Source organism: Clarias gariepinus, chromosome 7 (genome assembly GCF_024256425.1).
Source record: "Clarias gariepinus isolate MV-2021 ecotype Netherlands chromosome 7, CGAR_prim_01v2, whole genome shotgun sequence".
In the NCBI taxonomy this organism is placed as follows: Eukaryota; Metazoa; Chordata; class Actinopteri; order Siluriformes; family Clariidae; genus Clarias; species Clarias gariepinus.
The window spans coordinates 11,568,044-11,592,666 of record NC_071106.1 but is presented as its reverse complement, the minus strand read 5'-3'; the positions used below and the strand labels follow the sequence as shown (position 1 = coordinate 11,592,666).

General features: G+C 36.9%; 1 protein-coding gene across 1 annotated transcript in view; it reads left to right on the top strand.

The window, feature by feature from the left end:
- shank3a (SH3 and multiple ankyrin repeat domains 3a) overlaps positions 1-24,623 on the top strand; it is a 246,875-nt gene that overhangs the window by 26,669 nt on the left and 195,583 nt on the right. The window contains exon 2 of the mRNA XM_053500203.1: positions 16,054-16,257. Coding sequence (XP_053356178.1) covers positions 16,054-16,257 — 204 coding nt within the window. The remainder of the gene's footprint in view (positions 1-16,053; positions 16,258-24,623) is intronic.

Here is a 24,623-nt window from a genome sequence, read left to right as displayed (position 1 = left end):
GATGACCAGATTATGCTCATTGCATGAAAACATGGATTTCCAAAAGGGCCAATTTACAAATCTAGAGAAAACACACATAGTATGCAATTTACAGTATAGTCAGTTCCAGTATTTTGTAAGCAGCTCAACAAAAATTAGATGTGAACATTGTGTCTAGTTTAAAATCCTTAAAGAAAACTTTTACCCAGAAATATATTTAAATGCTCACTGAAACAAAGAAAATTAAATGAAATATTTTATAGAACAAGAATTGGTCACGTTTTTCTGTTAGATCTTAAAATGGAAGAGTGTTTTAAGCTACATCATCAATATAGAAAGAATTAGGAGTGAAATTACTGTAGCTAAGTTGGACTCAAAGTTCCAGGATCCAATACTGAGTTAAAATCTAGCAACACAATGCAGCTAAAACAAAAACTGACATCCGTAATTAGTTTAAAATGGAGGACAGTAATTTGCTAATTATTCTTTGGCTAGCTGATGAAAAGTAAATATTTAAAAGGAACCAGTGGAGCATTTACACTAAATGTTCTTCAATCACTCACTTAGTTACATACTGTACCATAGTATTTGCCAGTGGGGCGATAGTGCTAAAAGGTAATAAAACATTTACATTGTCATATTTTAATAACAATCATTGTTTGAGGTTGTGATGCACCTAGCCTTAAAGTGCATAAAAAATCAGTTTGCACAAATTGTTTATCTTCTACTCACGGTGAAGTTCCTGGGATCTTAAGATTGTATGTAGTGACAGGAACTAAGCAGGATAAAGTTGAGCGAAGGGTCAAATTACAACAACAATTATGTGCGAAGTGCTTAATATGCCTTATTTATATTATATTAATAGTCCGCTGTCATGTCCCCCGCAGCTGCTCCACCTGTCTCTGTCCCGCACCGCTCGGCTGCACTCACTTCACCTCAGTCGCACCTGAATCCTAATCAGCTGTTGCTCAACACCCTACGAATCCCACCAAACTTTCAATCAGACTTTGTGAGGTCTTGGCAAGGACTTTGCTGCTACGGTGTAAACTTTAGAGCGCTATAATTGGGCTGAGTTCTCTATGAAATTGCTTTTTCTAGTGTAATGCTTGGTATTGTGCTCCTTGTGTTGCCATGTTCATTGTGTTTTCTCTTTGACTGATACTTTATTGTTGGTAAATTGTCTTTAGAAAATATTGTGAACAAAATATAATATATAATATATATTGTATAACCAAATATAAGATTATTAAACCTATTTTTAGACCTATTTTAGTTTTTCAGCATACATTTCTTATTCTATTAGCAGATAGTTATTAGGGCACTTCAGGTAATTGTATTTTTGGAAGCATGATAATTTCGGTGATTAATGTGTGTCCTATCAGTGGAGGGATTGAGCCACTATTCATTTTCTAAGGAATCTGATTGATGGTTTCCCCAAATTCCTGTTTGATCTTAACCTTGGTGTAAAACATAGTATTTATTGTGTTATAAGGATCTGAATGGTACCTGTACAAAATCACTTTTAGAGGTAATTGAGCACAAGTACAGTATCAAAAGTTTGGACACAAGTTTAGATTTATTTTATACAGTACATTGTTCAACAATACAACAAGTTTTTTTTTCTTTTTTTTTTAAACTATGCAATAACATATATGGCATTAGGTAATTAAGTAACAACAGTCAGTTGTTATTTTAAGACATGAGTGCATTTTCAAGTGCATTTGAAAAAAAAAAAAAACAGATCAAGCACCATAATGAACTGGCTCTCATGAGCAATGGTCCAGGGAAGCAAGACCAAAACGTACTGTACCTCTGCTGCAGAGAATTACTAGTCTCAAAAATCAGCAATTAAGAGCACCTCAGATTAGTTATGAAGGTTTTGCAGAGCATAAGCAGCTCATCATCAACTACTGTACATATGAATATCAACCATTCAAAAGAGATTATTGCATATTTTGGGTGCCTTCAGCATTGTTTTGCAATGTAGAAAAAAAATCCAGAAAGACAGAGAAAAGGGAAGAGAGAGAGAGAGAGAGAGAGAGAGAGAGAAATAACTTTTTTTTTACTATGAATAAATCTGAGGTTAAAAAATCTGAGTTAAACTGAGCCCTGTAGTTCTGATAAGCAAATTTGAATGAAAATGCTTCTCTACTTTTACTCATGTAAAACGTCTATGTTTACTTGAGTAATATTTGCAATAAGGAATAGATGTTTGTATTTTGTACACATTAACACATTATAAGTCCATAGAGTTTGTTCTTCTGCATCTTTTAAACTTTAAATGGCTAAAATTGGTAAAAGAATTTGAGAACTATCAAGGGTTGTTTGGGGCCTGCCATAAACAAGATCTCACATTCATTTTGTATTCTGGTATTGGCTTACATTTTTTAGCATTTTCTGACAATTGGGCCATGCCGTGTCTCTCCACCTCTCACACACTCAAGCACACATACCCAGAAGAAGAAAATGCCCAGTTCTTAGTGCTCCTATGGCCTACACATAATCCCTATCTACACTTTTTTTCTGGATGTCTACTTTAAAAAAAATCTCTGGGAATTGTATTTAATTACTTTAGGTACTTATTATTAACAGCTAATTGCCGTTCCCAAATTGCACGCAAAGTATGAATGAGTATGAGTTTGTGCCCTGCGATTAATTGACGCCCTGTTGACTTGTGCCCCAAGTATCCTGGGATAGGCTCCAGGCCCTCACGACCCTGTATACAAGATTAAGCGGTATAGGCAATGAGTGAGTGAGTGATATTGATGTGGAATACAGAATGCTTGTGAAGGGGTAAAACAGGTGCAAGAGTTCAGTGCATGCCTAAAATGAAGCCAGGTTTCTCGAGTAATGTCTCAGAGTTTTGGTAAATACAGTATCTGTAATGAGTGTTTCTTATAGTAGTGATCGTCCTTTCCTGCACTGTGTGCACATGTCTGCAAACATGCATTATACGCAGTTCTGTGTTGTAATCAGCTTTAGTTTAGAGTAAACTTGTTAGTTTTGGGTTGTTTCATGTACAGTAGCACCTTGCTCATTGGAGAACTTTGTTACATACTGTATCACTGTGTACTGTACCAGATGAAATGACAATAAGAAGCCACTTAACTTGACTTGCCTTGACTTCTCAAACTGGGGACAATTGTGCAGCCACTTAACGAGTGACTGTAATGCTGTCAGAACAGTGCCACATCTCTTGCACTTGCTGGCTAGTGGGGGTCAGTGGCAATATCCTCGAAGGGGACCTTCCACTATAACGTTTGAGATCTGGTGCCTTATATTGCAAGCTAAGGCAGGAAGAGAAGCAGGCTGGGACAGATGCCTTATGTTATTAATGCAGCGAGTGTTGCCTAGTTGACAGTGAGTGGCTTTGGCTTGGAAAGAATAAGAAACACTAGCAGAATACTGAGGACCTGGCTTCATATTATCCATGAGTTCTCAGTCAGGGAGCAATTAGAGACCACACACACACACACACACACACACAAAATTGCACATTCTAAAAGATTTCTTTGGTCGTTCCTAAATCTTAGGATGCACAATGTGACTAGTTCATGACACCTGATTTAGCGCCACTTCCACCAAACAGCTGATGACAAATATGACCACTGGTATGATGCTTATTTGTAAGTTACTGTATCAATAGGAGCATACTGTAGCATAGATATATGTAACATTCACAAAACAGCAACAAATACCTTAGGGTCAAATGTGGATGCTACGGTAATAGACAAAAAAAATCAACCAATCTCTCTCTGTATAAATTACAGAGACACTAGCCAATCATCATCTCAGAGCTCCTGCAGATGGAAGTAGGTGGATAGTGCCTTGTTTTAAGAGTATAACAGAGCCACGTGATGTTGCTTGAGCAGCAGGTTGAAAAGATGCAGTTGGATGGTTTCATTGGGACAGCAGATGATTTCACAAAATAAGTGTGAAAATATAAAGTCTCTTGTATTTGTTTCTACATTTCAAGAATCATGATATGGTTATTTAGATCAGACAGGTGTCTCCTAACTCAAGTTCAATTTAATATTTTTGTTCACATCACCCTTTTTCTTTTTACAACCCCACATTATGATTGTTAAGTACATATTTCTTTAATTGCTGGTATTTGGTAAATCTTTATTGTATTATACAATATACTGTACATAGCAGATTATCATTCGGTTTATTCTGGTATCTGGCCAAGATTATTATTATTATTATTATTATTATTATTATAGTACAATTATAACAGTTAAGCACACACACACAAATGGAAATGCTGCTCTGTTGACAAATGTCTTTACCAAGGAACCTCTCTAATGACACTTGTTTTTTGGGGGATTTTGCGCAAATGTGACGCTGCATTAATTAATTACCCGCACTGCTGCAGCCTTTTTAACCTTTTCTTCATGTAGGAAGTTGTTTGCAGTACAGTTACTAAAGGAAAGTCACTAGACTTGGAAACAAAATGAAAAAAATATGCTTTACGCGCACACACGTGGTCCCAATGTTATAATAAGACGATTACCCACAATCCTGCAGCATGAAAGAGAAAGAAGAATCACTGGCTCAGTTGTGATCATGTGACGCTCGGCAGAGTGCAAGCGTACTACTCGTATGTTAAAGACCTTGCTTGTTTATCAAGTTAAAATAAATTAGCTCATCTTGCAAAACGCTTTCAGACCAAGGTTCCACTAAGACTGGGCTTAATTGTAGAAAATACTGGAAGGTCATATTCACATGTCCCTATGTGTTTATACTGTAGTAACTGGAAAGTGACTGACTATATTGTTTAATCACTTTAGTAGGGGTGTAGTAAACATTGTAGTGTGACAGGCTGAGTAAATGATGCTCCATCCATCTGTATTCCAACACAGTAGAGCTGTGTTGGAATACATTAGCTGTATTGTATCTCCACTCACTGTGTACTGTACATCCATACTACTACGAACTACATACTACATGTTGTTGTAGCAGCCATTTAAAAGCTAAAATGAGATATGGTGGAACAATAACTCCATGTCAGTTCCATATATTTATTTTATGTCCAATTTTGTTGTTGTTGTTTTTTGACTCCTTACTCAACAAGTTTTTTTTTTTTTTTCAAATAAACTGTCATAAAACGCACATATTCTCAGTGCTTCAAAAGCAAGTCTGACAGCAGCTTTAAAATACTAACCCTATAATGAGTGAAATCTGGGGCCTCACGGTTAGTGTTATTCCACATGGCTGCTCAGGTTATGGGCTTGAACTCGTCTGAAATGGGAATATCTGTGTGAAATGTGTTTGGTCATGCTGATAGCGTGGTCTCCAGTGGGCAAGTCTACTGTGCCACCACTAAGGAAGATTTATGAGGAACTTTAGCATACAGTACTCAAGCTGACCCTGTTTACAGACTGGGGCTGGGACACTCAGAGATGATATGAATGGGTGGTGTTGTGGGTAGTTGGGGGTAAATGAGGTGAGAAGCAGCATTCAGGAAACCACCATGGGAAAAATCACTTCCATCCCAGTAAGGGGCAGTGGTAGCTCAATGGGTTAAGGGTTTGAGTTACTGATCAGAAGGTTGACGGTTCAAGGTCTTGCTCCGTCAAGCTGCCACTTAAGCTAATCATAACGTAACTATGCTGCTGTTTGCAGAAAGGGTGTTCTACACAACCTTAGTTATGGTGTGCCTGTTTTTTGTGTTGAATTCTGTGCATTCAGGCATTGAAATACACATTTCCTGCATGTATCGTTAGGAAAACATGCTGCCATATAGCGATTATTATTAGCATTTTCACCAGACGTATATAATTTTTTTTAACTGATTAAAAAAGGTTAAAGAAATACTGCTCAGAAAACTCCCCAAACCATTGAATTCAGTATAAAATAATAGTTATAGCTAGATAATTAATTATATTTTAATCACCGTATCTATTTGTTTTCCTTGATTAATTAAATCTAAATCTATAAGAGCTCAGCTAGAGTTAACTAAGTGACTAATAGATAAATGGGCAGTGAGAATATTTAAAAAATTTTAATTAATAAGGTGGTAGTGATTTTATTATACATATAAATATGAAAAAGCAATCTAGTAGGTAAGTAGTTTCACTGGATTAGCTGAGGTCCCATTGATAATATTTACATAGTTTAAATTTTAGGACAAAATATACACATATGTTCTGTACTGTATGTGCATATTACATATTGATCATATGCTGTTTTTCAAATCATGTCAACATATAGAGATAAATTCGTTAACAAAGTTACTTAAGAAGATTTCCCAACACTGGTTTTCTTACAATGTTCAGTATATGATCACCCCTATTCTTGGCAATTTATTAATTAATTCTTGATTTTAGATTTTTTTTTTTTTTTAGATTTTCTTGATTTTTACATGCTACAGCATAAGAAAATCAAACCAATTTGGAATGTGCTGTTTTTGAGAACGAATCAGCCTGGTGGTAACTGCTCCACAATAGAGACATTAATATTGAACACATTTTAATTAATGAAATGAATTTAAAAAGCATTTTTAAAAAGAATTTAATAGGTTCTTTAAAGATACTAAACAATAGGCGTAAATCAATAAATAACGTTTCGGGTTACTGATCAGAACCTTGGAGGTGCAAACCCCTGGACCACCAAGCTTGACATTGTTGGGCCCTTCATAAAGGCCCCTGAATCCTGTCTAGTCTAGTGGCCCGGTTAGAAAAATGGGAGGGGTGGCAGGAAGGGCATCCGGCATTAAACCTGGGACCTGCCTGAAAGAAAGTTATTTATTGTTTTTCCCCCTTTTTCTTGTTTACAGATTTTGATCTGTAGTATGTATTCTTATTTGTATGGTTGCAATTTTTTTTTTATGATCTATGGGTTGAACTGCTTTCAGACAGGTGCATAACTTTAGCTATGTGAAGTAGAGAGCCGCCACTGAGATGCTCCAGAAATGTGTCTCAGGACACCTGGCAGAATCATAGCCATTAACTAGACCAGGAGCAATTACATTTACATTTAGTCATTTGGCAGACGCTCTTATCCAGAGCGACTAACATTTTTATCTCATTACACATCTGAGCAGTTGAGGGTTAAGGGCCCAACAGTGGCAACTTGGTGGTTGTGGGGTTTGAACCTGGGATCCTCCGAACCGTAGTCCAATGCCTTAACCACTGAGCTACCCCTGGCCCTACCCCAATTAACTGCATGATCAAAACGCATTGCTCCCACTCCCAGTGAAAATCCAGGGAAGGACTACCATCAGTATAAACCACAGTTTGGGAGCATTTTTTTATTACCCCAAAGTATTTAAGGAAATTATGGGTCCTACGAAGTTGTTTAAAGACTAGAAGTGTCTCAGCTGGACATCTACAGTATCTTGATGCATGCCTTCCTTCTACTCTGATGGACAGAGTAATCAGTTAAGCAGTGGTATGATCGGAGGGAGTATGGTGCAGTGCGGGGTGTAATACATGCTATGAGTTAAGCGGATACTCTGCCATGTTATTGACTTAATAAGGAAGCATCAGTGGTTTAAATTTGCTGTTGGCATCAACAGGAAGCCAGAAGAGGGAGCGAAGTATTGGGGCGACGTGGGACAATAGAATTTGTGTGTGTGTGTGTGTGTGTGTGTGGAGTGCCATTCAACATTAAAGCCATGTTCTGTGGGAAAAGCTTAATAAAGTGTTTGTGTAGTATGATTATATAAGATCTAGATAGAAATTCCCTGCTGCTCCTTGTGTTTGTCTCGTTAATGCACGGCCCAGTGACTCTGGTGAAGTAACAAAAGTTCAAAGCTGTATTTGATGTTAAAGACATACAGTATAGAGATTCTGTGATGAATATGGGTACTCTCAATCTGTCTTTCCCTGAGTCTCTCTTTCTTTCGCGCACACACACACACACACGCACGCACACACACACACACACACACGCACACACACACACACACGCACGCACACACACACACACACACACACAGTTACTTTCATCTCAATCTTGATCTCTCTCTGGCCTGTTGGATTGTGTCAGTTTTCTTTTGATCAGTACAGCTCTGTGCTTTAAAATGCCTGTATGTGTTTCATAAGCGCTGGTGGAGACTGGACTAATTCATTATTGATGACAAAGCAAGGAGAAGCTCATAACAGGTCACATGTGCTTTATATTGATATAAACTCCGCAGGATTTGGAGTATGGTAGGGAGATTGAAAAGTGACGGGTGGAGTTGGGTCTCCTTTGAGCAAAACAGGTCTGTAGAGATGTGGAGACATATGGATACATACTGTAGAGATATGGAGACATATGGATACATACTGTAGAGATATGGAGACATACTCTCCATAGAGTGAGGCGTAGAATGAGGTTAGCACTAGTACACTCTTTAATTAATAGAAAATCAGCTTTTAAAATAGTAAAGTAAATTGATATATATATATATATATATATATATATATATATATATATATATATATATATATACTGTATATAATATACTGTATATAATGGTTGTTCCTGATTTAAAATTTTTTCTACAATGCTAAAGGCATCCAAAATGTGCAATAATCTTATTCGAACAGTTGATATTGAGACGTATCTTCTACTCTTGATCTGCCTTCATAACATCTCTTATACAAGGTGCTGTTTAATTATTGATTTCTGAGGCTGGTAGCTCTAAATGAACTTTTCTTCTGCAGCAGAGGTAGGTTTTGGTCTTGCTTTCCTGGGCAGGTCTTTATAAGCGGCAGTTTCATCATGTGTTTTGCAAATGCACTTGACAATACTGTTCTTGCAAGAACTATTCCAGAAAGGCTGACCTCCGAGTCTTAAAATAACAACTGACTGTTTCTGTTGTTACATAATTACCTAATTCCATGTGTGTTATATTATAGTTTTGAAATTCCTAGTAGCACTACACAAAAGCAAATTTGCAAGTGATCCCAACTTTTTATATGTTCAGTTTATATATAAAATGTACCCGCGTGTTCATTTACATTATGTACTTGTGTATATATAGAGTAAGCATTTCACTGCATATCGTATGTGTATAACTATGTATGTGACAAATAAAATTTGAATTTGAATTCATATACTGTATATACTGTATATATATATATATATATATATATATATATATATATATCCACGGCCTGATCTGGGGTTTTATTCGCTTAAATTGCTTCTGTGACTGTTTTTGCATGTGAGTTTTGGCAGACCTCTGCTCTAACCTCTTTTCAGTTCTGTGGAGTGATACAGAACATACTGTGCTGTTATGCTTTATTATCATCACACATTGAATGCCTCTCATTTAGTCAGGCAGATTATTCGGTCAGAACTAACAACTGTAAAAATCACATTAAGAATTTAACAGTTCAGACAAAATGTATTCACCAATAAGGTTTGTTTTGCATGTAGTGGTACCCTTTACAACCCAGCTGTAATCTAACATTAACTAGTCAGGCTCATTAAATGCTTGTTATAAACTTATTTGAAAAGTGATAACGTATCTGCTCACAATCCACTTCCACTTCCGCCATGAAGCGCTCTGAAACAAAACTGATCATCGTTGCTTTTAAATAGTTTCAGTATATCTTAATGTGGAATTGTGTTGCATCGCTCTAGCACAGTTTAAAAACTGCCTGATGTACAACTAAATGCAGGTGAGAAGGTAAATACTGCTTGTGGTGATGCACAAAGACTACAGTTTGACAAAAACTGATTATGTAGGATTTCTGTGGATGCATTAATGAACTTACATGTTGGAAAACTAGGAAAGCTGCATCCAGGAGTGCTGTACATTATATATTACAGATCATTAAAATATGATGAAAAGTAAAAATCAAAAATGTCTATTTTATTTTCATTCATTCATTTATTTTATTCATTTTCTATACAGCTTATACGTGTGTACAGGGTCTCGTGGGACTGGAGCCTATCCCAGGAGACTTAGGGCACAGGGTGGGGTACACCCAGGACAAGGTGCCAATCCATCACTGGGCATACATACTCCCACACACACACACACACACACACACACACACACACACACACACACACACACACACACAAAACGGCCGATTAGAATGATCTGTATGTCTTTGGACTGTGGGAGAACACCAGACTTCCCAGAGAAAACCCACCAAGCACAGGGAAAACATGCAAACACACACAGGCAGGAATCGATCCCTCGACCCTGAACGTGCAGAGTGCTTACTACTATGCCACCCTTATGTATTTCTTTATTTATCAAATAATTTATTTTAATACATCAAAGAGGTTTACATAAGAGTGTTTCAATATAGTGCCCAAAGAGATACTTCTTTCCTAAGTGTAAGAGGTATGCCTGATCTATACCATTTTATATGGTATACCATTTTACCATACATGCCATCAATCTTCCAGCTATACATATTACTGCACAAATATATTGCACGTACTATTTAAACATTCAAATATAAGTAAAAATGGAGGCATTCTGTTTCTCTGTTAATACTGTTCACTATGCTTAACTACAGTATTACTACATCTCTAAGTGCTGAATTGCCTGGACATTTTGTATGTACACTGCTCGCCCAAAAAAAGGTGATATTTTAGAAGGACCCATGATAAACAAAGTTAAACACCTCAGAAAATCACTGAAATTACTGAAACTGGATTAAAAACTATCCTAAACAGTATTAAAACCTGGAAGGATCTGTAAAGTTCGTGTCAAGACAAAAAAAAAATGTTAAATAAGGGATATATGTAATAATGAATGTAAGAGCATTTCCACATGCGGAATGTGTCAATGAGAACTTTTGTTTGGTTTGGGACTAAACATCACCAGGAAGCCACTTGTTAGTGAGGCTAATTAGAAAAAAGGCTTCGGTTTGGTAGAAAGCATAAAGATTGGCAATGGAAAAACAGTCATGTGATCTGATGAGTCCAGATCGACCCTTTTCCATAATGATGAGCGTGTCAGGGTAAGAAGGGAAGCGCATGAGGTGATGCACCAGTCCTTCATAGTGGCCACTGTACAAGCCTCTGGAGGCAACATTATGATCTGGGGTTGCTTGTGTTGGTCAGGACTAGGTTCAGCAATGTTATGTGGCGAAACAATGAAGTCAGCTGACCACCTGAATGGACTGAATGACCAGGTCATCACATCTACAGTATGGGGTTTTTCTTTCCTGACGACACAGGCGTGTTGTAGAATGGTTCTGGGAGCGTGAGAAACCATTTTCAAACATGAACTGGCAACCACATTGTGCGCTGTAATAAAAGTTAATTGTGGTGAAATGAACTAATATGTGTGTGTGACCTTTTTTTAATCCCTTTTAGCCAGGCAGTGTGTTTTCTGAGTGACCCGTATATTTTAATTTGTTTGGTTTTGCTTTGTTCGTTCATTTCATACCTTATTTAGTATCTGTATAAACTGTAATGTGACAATAAATTGCATATTTCATATCTGAAGGTAATTAAACTATACATGGCAGGTGTAATTGCCTTGTCTAGTACACTCAAGCTGATTATAAACAGAGGCAGGGTCAGCTGAAATAATCAGATCTGATTTAGCCGTGCTCACTGGACTCGTTTCATATTTGCAAACAAAGCACATACAGTGTGGTACTGTATGCAGTCTAAAAGACTTCCCCCATCGTTGTTATTCTTTGCTGGTGTACTGTAAGTAATGATGTCATTAAATGGCATTTAGAGGGGTGTCTCTTGAAATTGGAGTGTGTTGGGAAAGGTGATTAAAAATAATACAGCTACTGAACAATATGTCCTTGTAGTTGTCTGAAGAGCAGAGTATAAGGGATATGAGGACTGTTTTAGTGCCGTTCAGCTTCCAATCATCTCATCGTTCTCAGATTAGATTTTACATGGGATGGCATGGGATGCATATGCATAAAAAAAAAAAAAAACTTTTATGGATTACTGAAAATGATCCCTCGGGTGTACAGGGATATTTTTAAAAACAAGGTAGCCTAGTGCTTAATCCGTTAATATTGTCTTATTGTTTTGTTATTCATCCAGGAATAATGTATAGTAGTTGCATAAAACAGTTAGCAAATGCAGTGAGGAAATTATATGTAGTTATGAGAATAACATAACATAAATGTAAGATATGATTGATTAGGTATTCAAAAGGTAATAGAACAAATATACCATGCACATTTAGGTAAATGGTATTTCTGCTTTTCCCTAGGCATAAGTAATAAGGGTAATAAAAAGGGTACTTCACAAAGTAAATTTAATATACAGTAAGTTCCTAACCACATATTGTACATCGTTTAAACTAATCCTATTTGAAAAGGTGAAACTATAAGCACATAATGTGATATACTGTATTAAAAATCCTCATATACTCTACGGTATGCACATTATATGGCCAAATGATTTGGACACCAGACCATCACATCCATACTGTATGTGCTTGTTGAACATCCCATACCAGAATTATTCTCTCTTATACCCACACTCGCCCTGCCACAATCAGATTGCCACTCTTAAGCCCTTGGGGAAGACCCTTTACCCTAAACCAATATAAAATGCCCAACCACCGAGATGCAGGGCATCCTCAGTGCCAGTCCCATGCTGGAAGAAATGGTTGAGTAACTGCAGGAAGGGCAGCTGGCATAAAATTCTGTGCCAATAACTCTGAAAAGGAATGAAAAAACTATTCTGGGAAGGCTTTCCACTAGATTATGGAATGTGACTGTGGAGATTTGTGTTTATTCCTCTCCCAGAACATTAGTGAGGTCAGGCTCTGATGTTGAGTAAGAAGACCTGGCTTACAGTCAGCATTCAAGTTTATTCCAAAGGTGTTCAGTAGGTTTGAGGTCAGGGTTTTGTGCAGAAGATCTTTTAATTGAACCTTGTCAAGCTGTCTCTTCATGGAGCTTGCTTTGCGCATAGGGGCATTGTCATACTGGAGTACAGTAGCTATTAGTCCAGAATGTAAGCTATAAGGCTATGGCATAACAACATATTGCAGACACTGTGTTCCCAGCTTTATGGCAATGGGGTGGGGAAGGCCATAATATACAACATGTGTGGTGTTGGATGTTGGATCCAGTTTCTGTCTCAGTAATGCTGATCAAGAGGCATGAATACTTCTTGGAGGTTCCTCCAATCCATCATATTTAGTCACGCCCAAGGCCAATTTAGTGTCATCAATCTACCTACTGGCATGTTTTGACATTATTGTTCACATTATTTAAAGCGTATCTACAAAAACATGCATGAAAGAAATAATGTCTAAATATCCGGATTAGGGAATAGGGGATTAGGGAACTTGAATTTTAACATACAAGTCATCAATCTTCCAGCTATACATCAGATGATTGGAAACTCTTAGTTGGTGATTAATATTGGAGGAGAATGGTCAGACTGTTTCAAGATAACAGAAAGGCACTGGTAACTTAGATAACAACTCTATGCGAACATGTTGAGCAGAAAAGCATCTCACAACAAACATGTCAAACATTCAAGCAAATGAATTAAAACAACACAAGACCATATGAGAAAAGGGATCTGAGGGCACAGGGTAACTGGAACTGTAGCAGAGGATGTCCATTTGTTAAATCACCATGTTGTATTAATTAATTAATTAATTGTATTTAATAATTAAAGTTTAATTAATTAGTCATACATGTTTGTATTGTATCCCTAATTTGTGTTCATATGGATTGCTTGTGGAGTGTTTAGACAGCTGCTCAGTCCTAAACCTGAATTTGTCTGGAACAGATCATTTACTTTTATTGCACTACTTTATCCAAGATCTGGATAGAACTAAATTGGAACTGAGATTTTCAGTGCTGATGTGTTTACCCTTGATGTGCAGTGTGCAAGTTTCAGCTGAGTGTGTTATGTGGATCCAGAAATAGTTTGGATATGTTTCGAGAGGCAATGATGAGGGGTGTTAGCCATAATTTAGTGCTGTGAGCCTTAGATTGTTTCCTCAATCCCTGATAGAGTTCTTTCTAAGATAGGATTTTTCTTTTCAGTATGTAGGGTAAAGTCATCATAAAGATCAAGCCATTTTGTTCACTTAATTTTTTCCCCCATTTTTTTTTTTACCTTTTTCCCGATTGTTGGGATATATTGTTTATTTCAGCATGAAAAAAAAGACACACAAAGTGTGCAAAGTGTATACTTTAATTTTTGAACATTACTATGGTTGTAATATTGAGCCCACATGTGGAATAGCAGATTCAGAAAATAAAATAATTTCAAGTCATCTGGAGTTTTAGTTTTGTCATTTGCATGTTTTTGACATGCTCACATTTTAACGTAAAATTACAATAAATGATGACATTTTCAAATCATTTCCATGGCATGTGTCATGATGATTGGTTTCTGTAAACCCATTAAGCAAGAAGTATGTCACAAACATGCTGTGAAGAACAAAATCACTTAAGACACAAATGCACTTCAGGAAATATGTAAATGACCTAGGATTGAACTGTTCCTGATTTGGAATTGTATTCATGCACATGGAATTTGAAGTAAAGCAATAACTATGACGTCAAAGCAAAGAATAGTCTAATTTTATAGCTTGTTCACCTGTACAGTTTGATTGAAAGAAATTACAGCCAATTTATTCCAACTTTTTCTTATTCCAGGAGTCGAGAAATACTAAAACCATAATTTGTTCTGTCATTAGGTCTACAGTTTAGGCCAAAAGTTTTGAGAATGAAACAAATATTAATTTTCACATCAGTCTAATGAAACAGTCCACTGCTTCAATCTTTTTGTCACATGTTACAATGGAATACTGAAGACTTTTATTGACAGTTACATTAAGTTTATGCAAAGAGTCAATATTTGCAGTGTTGACCCTTCTTTTTCAAGACATCTGACAGCAGCCCATTCTTGCATAATCAATGCTTGGAGTTTGACAGAATTTGTGGGTTTTTGTTCGGACCTAGATTTTTGATGTTTTGTTCCCTAAGCCACTTTATCACTTTTGCCTTATAGTAAGGTGGAGAAGGCACTGTTTTGTCATGGTGCATCAAACTGTTCTTGGTTGGTTAAGAGATGTTGCACTTGGAGAATGTTGCACTTGTACTATTCTTTATGGCTGTGTTCTAAGGCAAAATTGAAAATGAGCCCACTCCCATGGCTGAGAAGCAACGCCACAAATGAATGGTCTCAGGATGTTTTACAATTGGAATGACATAGGACTGATGTTAGCGCTCACCTTCAAACATTTCAAAAAAGGCAGCCAAGAACAGGTTTTACACTTTTTTAGAAAGCAAACAGTATTAACCTGTACCTTGTAGCTAGGGCAGCGCCCTCAACTGTTTACCTGTTGTACTTTAAGGTTGCATCTTTTATAGTAAAAGCTGTATTAAATCTCCTTTTTATTTCCTTTTTCTTTTTTGCGAATGCTTGGCAAAAAGCCCCGGACTTGGTGTGTCCATCAGGATCTTATTCCAGGATGGGAGAAAAAGGGCTTCATACCTGTAGCATGTCTAGCAGCCATGACTACTTTTGTCAGCTGTAAGCCACACAATTTCCTGGTTTGGAAAAGACATTACTGTTTTAACCAATTGAATTCGAGTTATTAATACTTTTAAAACACAAATAAACCAGAAACTTGGAATGATGTAAAAAAAAAAAAAAAAAAAAAAAAGTCGAACCCACAAAATGTGAATATTATTATAATTTTTTGGTCATAGAAACAACTTGGAAAAAAAACATATGATTGTATGAGTATTGTATCTATGATATTTTTTTGCTTAGCCATGTTTAAATAGTTGGATAAAATTAAATAAAATAAATTTCATTATACTACCATGTGATACTCTATATTGCACAATATATTTATAAAAAAAGGGGGGGGGAGGGTTGTGCTATTGTCTCAGAAACCTAGAACCGCTTCAAAATTTGGTTCTGCTGTACTTTGGTGTTCTTGGCTTTTGGAAACATATGATGAAAATATTGTTATGTGACACTAACGGCATACACTTATATTAGTTTTTTTTTTTTTTTAAGAATGTGACACCATTCACTGTTTCCTGTATGTTTCAACAGAGTGCTTTGTTATGTTACATTTCTATATGAAAAAAAACACTCTTTTGTTCTTAAATGTGAATCAATTGTGCATCTTTTTTGTTTGTGTTGTAGAAATGCATGAAGTTTAATGTGGAATCACCTATCTGGCTGTCTAAACAGCGCATCCTTTGCGCCTTGAACCAGAGCCTAAAAGATGTTCTGAACTATGGCCTGTTTCAACCTGCACACAATGGAAAAGCGGGCAAGTTTCTGGACGAACAGCGGACTCTGAAGGAGTACCCACTTCCCTCTGTCACTCCCATACCATACCTAGAGGTAAGAGCGAAAAAAAAAAAGCATTTTACATTCCTCCTCAACTTTAGCTCCACCACATGACACACCACCTGTACTCTGTAGAAGTGTTGTGTTGTATTTCATACCGGCTTTTCAGACTCTTTATTTTTTTCACTATCCTGGTGCCAAGAGAACCAAATTCTGATCAAAGACTGATCACAAAAATACAGCCTATAAATATGTAAACAAATCGAGTGGTATTTAAAAAATAAAAATGATTGTGTGGTTATGCATGACAGCAAGTCATAAAACATTCACCAAAGCCAAAATCTGTGTAGTGCTCTAGTGCACAAATCCTATTAATTTGTAATAGCATCTCCTTTCTCCATTGCCCTACCTCTGCTTGAGCATTTGGGGAATACTATTATCATTTCACCTGATTTATGACTTTAATTAAGAGAGAGACAGACAGAGAGAGAGAATAAGAAAGAGAGAGAGCAATGTATGAGACAGCAAGGGGTGCAGCTTTCTGCTCCTTTCGTGTGAGCTCAAAAATAAGCAAAAGCTCATTTCTTTTAGTCCAGTGCAACTCTTTTTAATTGCCTAAATCATTCATACATAAATTACATAAAAACACATAAATGTGTATAAAGTTTTGTGAGAGCAGGTCACAGCTGGAAACTTTGAGTATGAAAAAGGTAATGCATCTCATCCAATAGAACACTAGCTTATTGGTTATTGCTCTAGCATGCCATGCAGACAGATTTACTGACACACCAGTAGGTCTATAGATCTACCACATGAGTCGCTGAAAGATTGCGCTTCCCCACAGGGTCAGTGTAGGGTGTCTGAGTGAAGAGACGGATTTGAAGATGGATAGATGATTAGATAAACTGGATTGGAAGATGTTGCTATCTGGGAGGGAAAGACGAGATTTTAGGATAGACAAATAAATGGACCAAGAGCTTCCATGAACCTTTTCCAACATCACGGGGGGCAGCGCCTAATCTTAAACCGTTTCACAGATCTGTTATTGAATGAATAAATCCCAGTAAAACTTTGAAAAATCCAAGAGCGTGTTTTTCAAGATTTCAGAGAAGAAAACATATTCATACTTTCCATGCAATTTTGGCATTTAGAAGTACGTTTCAGGTAGATGTGATGATTAGAAGAGAGAAAAGCCTCCCATGTAGGTTATATGAAGACTGCCTTGCTACTGTAAATGTTCTGCCATGGCTCTGGATAATGGGTCTGCCTGTGATTACCATATCAGTCTGTGATGTCAGGCTTGGATGATGACAGTGATTTACAGAAAGCCCTAAATCATTTAAATCCAGCTGCTTCTGACTCTCAACGCCACAGGGAGGTTCAATCTATGATTGCATTCTAATTTGATTAATGTCACCGTTTTATTTGTGAGCACATTATATGCATTTATGGAATATGAATAAGCTATGAATAATATTTTCTTGGGTAAAGATTGTTTAAGTTTAACTCTCAAAAATCACAAAGTTAACATGATCAGTCTAAACTGTCCATTCAAATATAAACCATCTGTTTCACTCTCAAACATATTAGTAAAATTTAACTAATCAATAAAAAAATAGTTTGCTTCATACGGTATCATGTGTATGTTGCCACAAACCTTGTTTTTCCATCTGGTGGTGAACGAGAGAAAAGAGAGATTATCATAAAATGTTTTTGTCTCCAGCATCCCCTGTCTATAATATTACTATCACTGGCACTTTACCATGTCTCGCTGTATCACTGCATTACCCCACACTACTGAAAAGGTTGTTCTGGCTCCCTGCCCCATATCTGACATTACTACACCACCCGACTTTGCTGAGAGCCTGACCACACCTCCCTTTTCCACCTCTGATGCTGCTCTGTCTTTTACTTTGCTGAGGACACCGTTCTTATTCCTTACTTTGCCAGGGGCATCACTACACCCACACAGAACCCACAGTGCTTGGCCTATATAGGGCTGCGTAGGCACAGAATGGTCAAAGTGCTCCCGGATGAAGATGGCCTGGTTTGATGGATCATGTTTTCTTTTACATCATGTGGATGGCTGGATGCTTGCCTCATTTACTTACCTGGAAAATAAATAGTGCCTGGATGCACTATGGGAAAAAGGCATTCCAACAAAGACTGGTTGATTTTCTGGGACTTGGCATTCATGCTAATGTTACTTTGGCACCTACCAAAAAGTTGTAGACAACATATCCCCTTATAGTGTTCTTTTTCAGCAGGTTAATGTTCTCTGACAAACAGAAATTCATTAAGGAATGGTTTAAGAAACATAGTAAAGAGTTTGAAGTTGCTGATCTGGCTTTCAAATTCACCAGATGTCCATCTGGTTGAGCAACTGTGGGATGTCCTAGACAACAAGTTTGGAAAGGGTGCATAAGCAGCAGTCATCAGAAGGTTTAAGAAGCAAATACGATTCATGACCTTGGAGAGTTTCATAAGGAGTGGAGTAAGGCTGGAGTCAGTACATTAAAAAACAATATGCACAGACATCTACAGAAAATGAGCATCAGCAGAAAAGTGTTGCACTCCTAGTACCAAACGACACCCGAACCAGACTATTTTATCTCGGCTAAGAAGAAAGAGAATTGCCCCGTTGCTTCCAAAGTTCCCTTTTTCAATGATAGTCAATTCGATGATGGTCAATATAGCTTTTTATTTAGAAATCAAGGTCCCAAAGTCTGGATGAAGAGTGGAGAGTCACAGAATCCAAGTTGATTGAAGTACAGTGTGAAGCTTCTACAGTTAATGAGTATTTGGGGTGCATTGTCATCTGCTGGTGGAGGTCCACTGCATTTTATCAAGTCAAAAGGCGATGCAGCCATATACAAGGATAGTTTAGACCACTTCATGCTTCCTCCCTGCGCAAAGTGCCAAAACTAACTGGTTTGCTGACCATGATATTACAGTGCTTGACTGGTGAGTCAACTCACCTGACCTGATTCTTTATGGGGTATTGCCCAAAGAAAGATGAGGAACACCCAAACCAACAATACAGATAAGCTGAACGCTGGAATTAATAGCACCTGAGCAGTGCCCCGGGATTGAAATATTTCACTTTACATATAATGAAACCAGTATATAGAAGAGGAGCATATTAAGGATAATATTATACACAGGATTTTTCTTTTTATATAAAACAATAACAGTTGCCCATTGGAACCCTAACAGAATGTACAAAGGTCTTTTAGTTACCTAGAAATACAATCCTTGAGATGATCAAGATTAAATTAAAAGTGCACAGATGATCAGACTTTTGCACAAAACTAATTACACACAAATCAGATGTGAAAAAAACAAGCTAATACAAAATCTCTTTTTAATGTACTATTATATATTAAAACTACTATTTATAATGTACAAAAACTATGTGTGTATGTGTAAACTAAGAAAAGATGCCTCCTTATGGTGTCCTTAGGATGTATATTGCTAGACTAGTCCCTTGGTGCAGACTAGGAGATCTTGTGAAGTAGTTGTTGATTGTCTTAGGTAGCCAAAACCATATGCTGTGCCTTCTTTACACGGATAAAAAAAGTGAATCTATTGATGCTGTGCGCACAATCGTGGGAATCACAACAATTACTGTGTTGGCTTCACTGTAGGTGGCATCCCCCACCTTTCTAGGATTCTAAATTTTTCACCAATAATGTATCACATAGGATGAAAGAGTGAGTATGGTTGTCTGTAGTCATAGGGAGAGAAGCAGAGACTTCCAGACTTCCAAAGTTCTGCAGGAACATAGAAGAATAATACTGTATCTGTCCAAAAAACCTGTTCCTAGCTGGGCAATCGATCCAACCAAGTTCTACAAAAACACCATTCAATAATTTATATCTGAAAACAAGTGCTCTTGTCTAGACATACAGTTGGCCGCTTTATAAACCAATTGGGCTACACAGAGAATTAGTTTCTTAATGAGATCTTATAAATAGTATAATACAAGTACAGGTATGATCAAAACAGACAGTATTTAAAAATTTCTACCAAATATTCCTACATGCAAAGAAATACTGCAGGGTATGATCCAAGAAATAATCTCAAGTTTCATGTTGGTCTATTGATTTGCCATTACTGATCTTAATTAACAATGCAGTGAAGTATGTAATACTGATTGGTTAACAAGTTCAAGGCAAATCCTTACATATAATGGTACCATGCATAAAATAAAAAAGCAGTTGTACAAAATGCAGTAAAACGAATAGTAAATAAATAAATGAGGCGTGTCAATGTTACACCGAGATTTTAAACAAGCTTACTATAATTTCTCTTATACAGTGGAACCTCGGATTGCGAGTAACACGATTTGCGAGTGTTTTGCAAGACAAGCAAAATTTTGAAATCAATTTTGACTTGAAAAACGAGCAAGTCTTGGTTTACAAGTACCTAGTTACATGTATCACATGCGCTTATTGTTTTGACGCTGATCGTTATGTGATCACAACTAAGCCAATGGTTTTTCTCTTGCACGCTGCAGAATTGTGGGTAATCGTCTCCCCTGCTGGGTCTTAGTGCGCGTCTCTTACTGGTATAATCAACATCCGTGGACGTGTGAACTGTTCACTATAACACTGTGACCATCCTCCTTTTAAGATATAAGATATGTGAAGAAGGAATTTCACTGTGCTGTAATGTATATGTGACAAATAAAGGCTTAACTTAACTCTCTCTCTCTTTCTAATGGAAACACTGCTCTGCCGCGATTCTTTTCAGAGGTAAAGTGCAGGTTAATTTGTTGGTTTTTACTTCTTTATATGGATTATTTTTATGTATTTATTTTTTTAGGCTGTGGAACAAACAATTTGAGTTTCCATTATTTCTTATTGGGACATTCGACTTTGGTTTACAAGTGTTTTGAAATATGAGTCCACTTCCGGAATGAATTATGCTCGCAATACAAGGTTCCACTGAATATATATATAAAATACTATATAAAAGAGACTTACTGTATCTTTTACCTGAGAAACAATTAGAAAATGGATCTTAGAGTTAAAAACAATGCAAATACAATGCTGCACACTAAATCCATGTACAACTACTGTATACTAAGATTAACAGCCACACATTTATCACTGTGAGTACACAGCAAAATTTGTATTTACAGTAAATAAAGCTTATGCACTTAATGCACACATCAAATGATGTATTTCTGCCGATACCTACCAGAGCTTGTACACCATTTGCATCAATTGACACTTAAAATGATCAATTAAAATTTTAAACACGACATACACAACAATGGGAGGAAAATTTCGAACTTACTTAAAAACATAATGGACATTAAAGAGGATTATCTTCATTAAAAAGGGGAATCTCAGACAAGCCCCCAAACTATTATGTTTAAATATTGATACGTCTCCTGAGCTTCGACACACTTGCTGATTGGCGAACACACAGGAGAGGCACACACAAGCACATGATGGTATCTGAATGATCAAATATATTTATAGGTTCTAAGCCAAAGGTTAAAAAAAAAATACTAGTATAATTATATACACCATGCAAGGTGTATTAGGGGTGCATTGTAGTGTGCATATGATCAGTGTTGGGGGACATTACTTTTTAAAGTAACTAATTGCATTACAAAATTACTGTCTAATTTAGATACTGTTAATCAGTTACATTACAGCGTTAGTTTCTGATAAAAGTAACTAGTTCGCGTACTTTTTCATTGCAGAAAAATAAAACTTCTCTGATTTCTCATGCATGTTGTCTTAGTCAAGACCTTTATAATTATTTGAAAGTTTTGCCCATAATCTGTGAACTACTAATACCCCTAGTCTCACCTACATGGTTTCGCGCGGTGGCCGTATGAACGGGTTATCTTGATTCACTGTGAGTTTTGGCACTGTGATGAGGTTTTAATCTTTTCACTCGTCAGTCTTTGCATAGTCAAATCGCATGGGTGAGATCGGGGTATAACAGCAGGAATAACAGAGGGGGGCTATTTATTGGGCTTGTAGGACGTCTTTCACTCATATACTAATGGATTGGGAATGACTGCTGTCTGGCTCACAAATAAAAAAAATTATCTGAATAACGGATTACATTTTTGAAAAAATAACTAAGTATTTAAATGGTGGACCTAATGCTTTAGATTACTCGTTACATCAAAAAAGTAATCCAAGTACTTTGTAACGCGTTACACCCAACACTGCATATGACCCTATGTCATCAAGCACTACAGTACATGCATTTCAAAGCGATCACAGGGAGTAATGGAAATCTAGAGTTAATATTGTATGAAGGAAAATAGTGGAAACACTATGTACAGCCTAATACTGTTTACTGTGATATAATAATTGTCAGGGCACGTCAAATCAAACATCACATTATTAAAAGTAACAAATTTGTCACGACTCTTTTCTTAAGCAGCATGGCTAAAAAAAATAATAAAAATTACACCATTACGCCATGATGCTCCCCTGCCCCTACCCAACACTGGCTGGGAAGAACAACCTAGACTTACCAAAACATACTATTATTTCTTCAGCTGCAAATAAATCTGTCGATTTTAGAGTGCACTTATACGTGCAATGCGGATATGAAAGTAAATAAACACGTAGCAATGCAAAGAGGACAGAGCTTATTTGAGCGAAAATATTTAAGCTATATAAATTCAACAAAGTGTGATCATAATGGTTGTTGTTGCTGCTGGTAAGGGAACTGATTCCATCGCGTTACTTAACACAACTATGTTTACAGAAACCAAGCGTAGGGAAAGGAAAACATTCGCTAACGCGTTTGAATGAAAAGGCACGGCGGCTTTTCTTTGAAGTTAGCAATTGCGTAATGGGGGGCAATCTGAGGCAGGGGGGAGTTTCAGGGCACAACAGATCTCATTATTATAAAAAACATATGTAGGAGTATAAGTATGGAGAGGTATTGCTGAACCATCAACTTCATGGAAGAAATGTGGTTCTAAAAATCATAAATGGCGATCACTTGAATTCTTGTTGAAGTTGCATTAAAAAAAATTACAGCAGAAATCAAAGCTAAACTTAAAAGTGGAATTAAGATAAGTTCTATAAGCACATTTTAACCACAAATCACAGAATTGGTCCCAAACAACTGTGTGGAAATAAAAAATCCACTTGTGAGCCTAATCACAAGAATGTTTTCAATTTGTTAAGCAGAATAATTGCCAAAATGAAAAAAAAAAAAAAGGTCATGCGGCTTGATGAGTGCAGATTTGCCCTATCCTAGAATGATGGATGGCCAGAACATTATTGTTCTATGATGTTACGTTGATATTGCACGTTGTAATCAAAGCTCAAGGTGGTTGGATAAAATCATAGATTATTAGAATCTTTATATCAATAATTCCAGCTCATTTCAGTGAATTGTTTTTTAGTATAGGAATGTGACACCAGGCTCAGTAACATGGCTTCAGCTATGTAGAGGCAAGAATAACCCAATGTCAGCTCCTGCCATTATATCATCATGCTTCTGCTCCACCTCTGATTGCTGACAGCCAATCATTACTTTACACCAGTATCGATTGACGGTTGTATAAACTAGTCAACTTACACCTTCACTCTTTGTCAGTATGGGAAAGTAAAAAAAAAAAAAAAGGAAATAGAATTATAAAACTGTGAGAAAGCTGGTAAAAAAGCAGCATAAATGTACTTTATGTTAAAGTAAAAGCATTTCTACCTTCATGCTGGTCTTTAACTGACACTTAACTTACTGTACCCTACACTCGACATCACTGTGCATCAAGCATCAAGGTGTATACAAGACCATATTTATACCCACTCCTAGTCACTCATGAAATAATTCCTCCTGCAGTCATTTGTGATATACAGTAAAGCTTAATAAAATTCCTGCACTGTAGCAAAAAAGTTTTCTGCCATTAGCAGTGTGTAAAACATTGCTTTTAAATACCAATGGTGGTTTAGTCGCCAGTACTGTCACCTTGCAGATGCAGGGTCCGGGGTCGATTCCCGGCCAGACTCGAATCCCGTCATGGAGTTTGCATGTTCTCCCCGTGTTTGGTGGGTTTCCTCTGGGTACTCCGGTTTCCTCCCACAGTCCAAAGACATGCGGATTAGGCTAATTAGCTTTCCCAAACTGTGAACGAGTGTCTGTATGTGTGTGCCCTCAATGGATTGGCACTACGTCCAACGTGTACCCCACCTTGTTCCCTTACGTTTCAGGCACCTCGCGAGCCTGTACACAGGTTTACATAATGAGTGAGTGAGAAGCAGTGCAGCCTGTGTGATAAAAAATCATATTTACCTGAAATTGTTGAAGTTTAAACATGGATTGTTTTTCTTTAAATATGAAGTGGTGTAAACTAAACTATTTTGTCAAAGCCTCTTATGTGCCTGTTATCACAAGTTGTGTGTACACGTGTGTGACTCTACACTCCACTG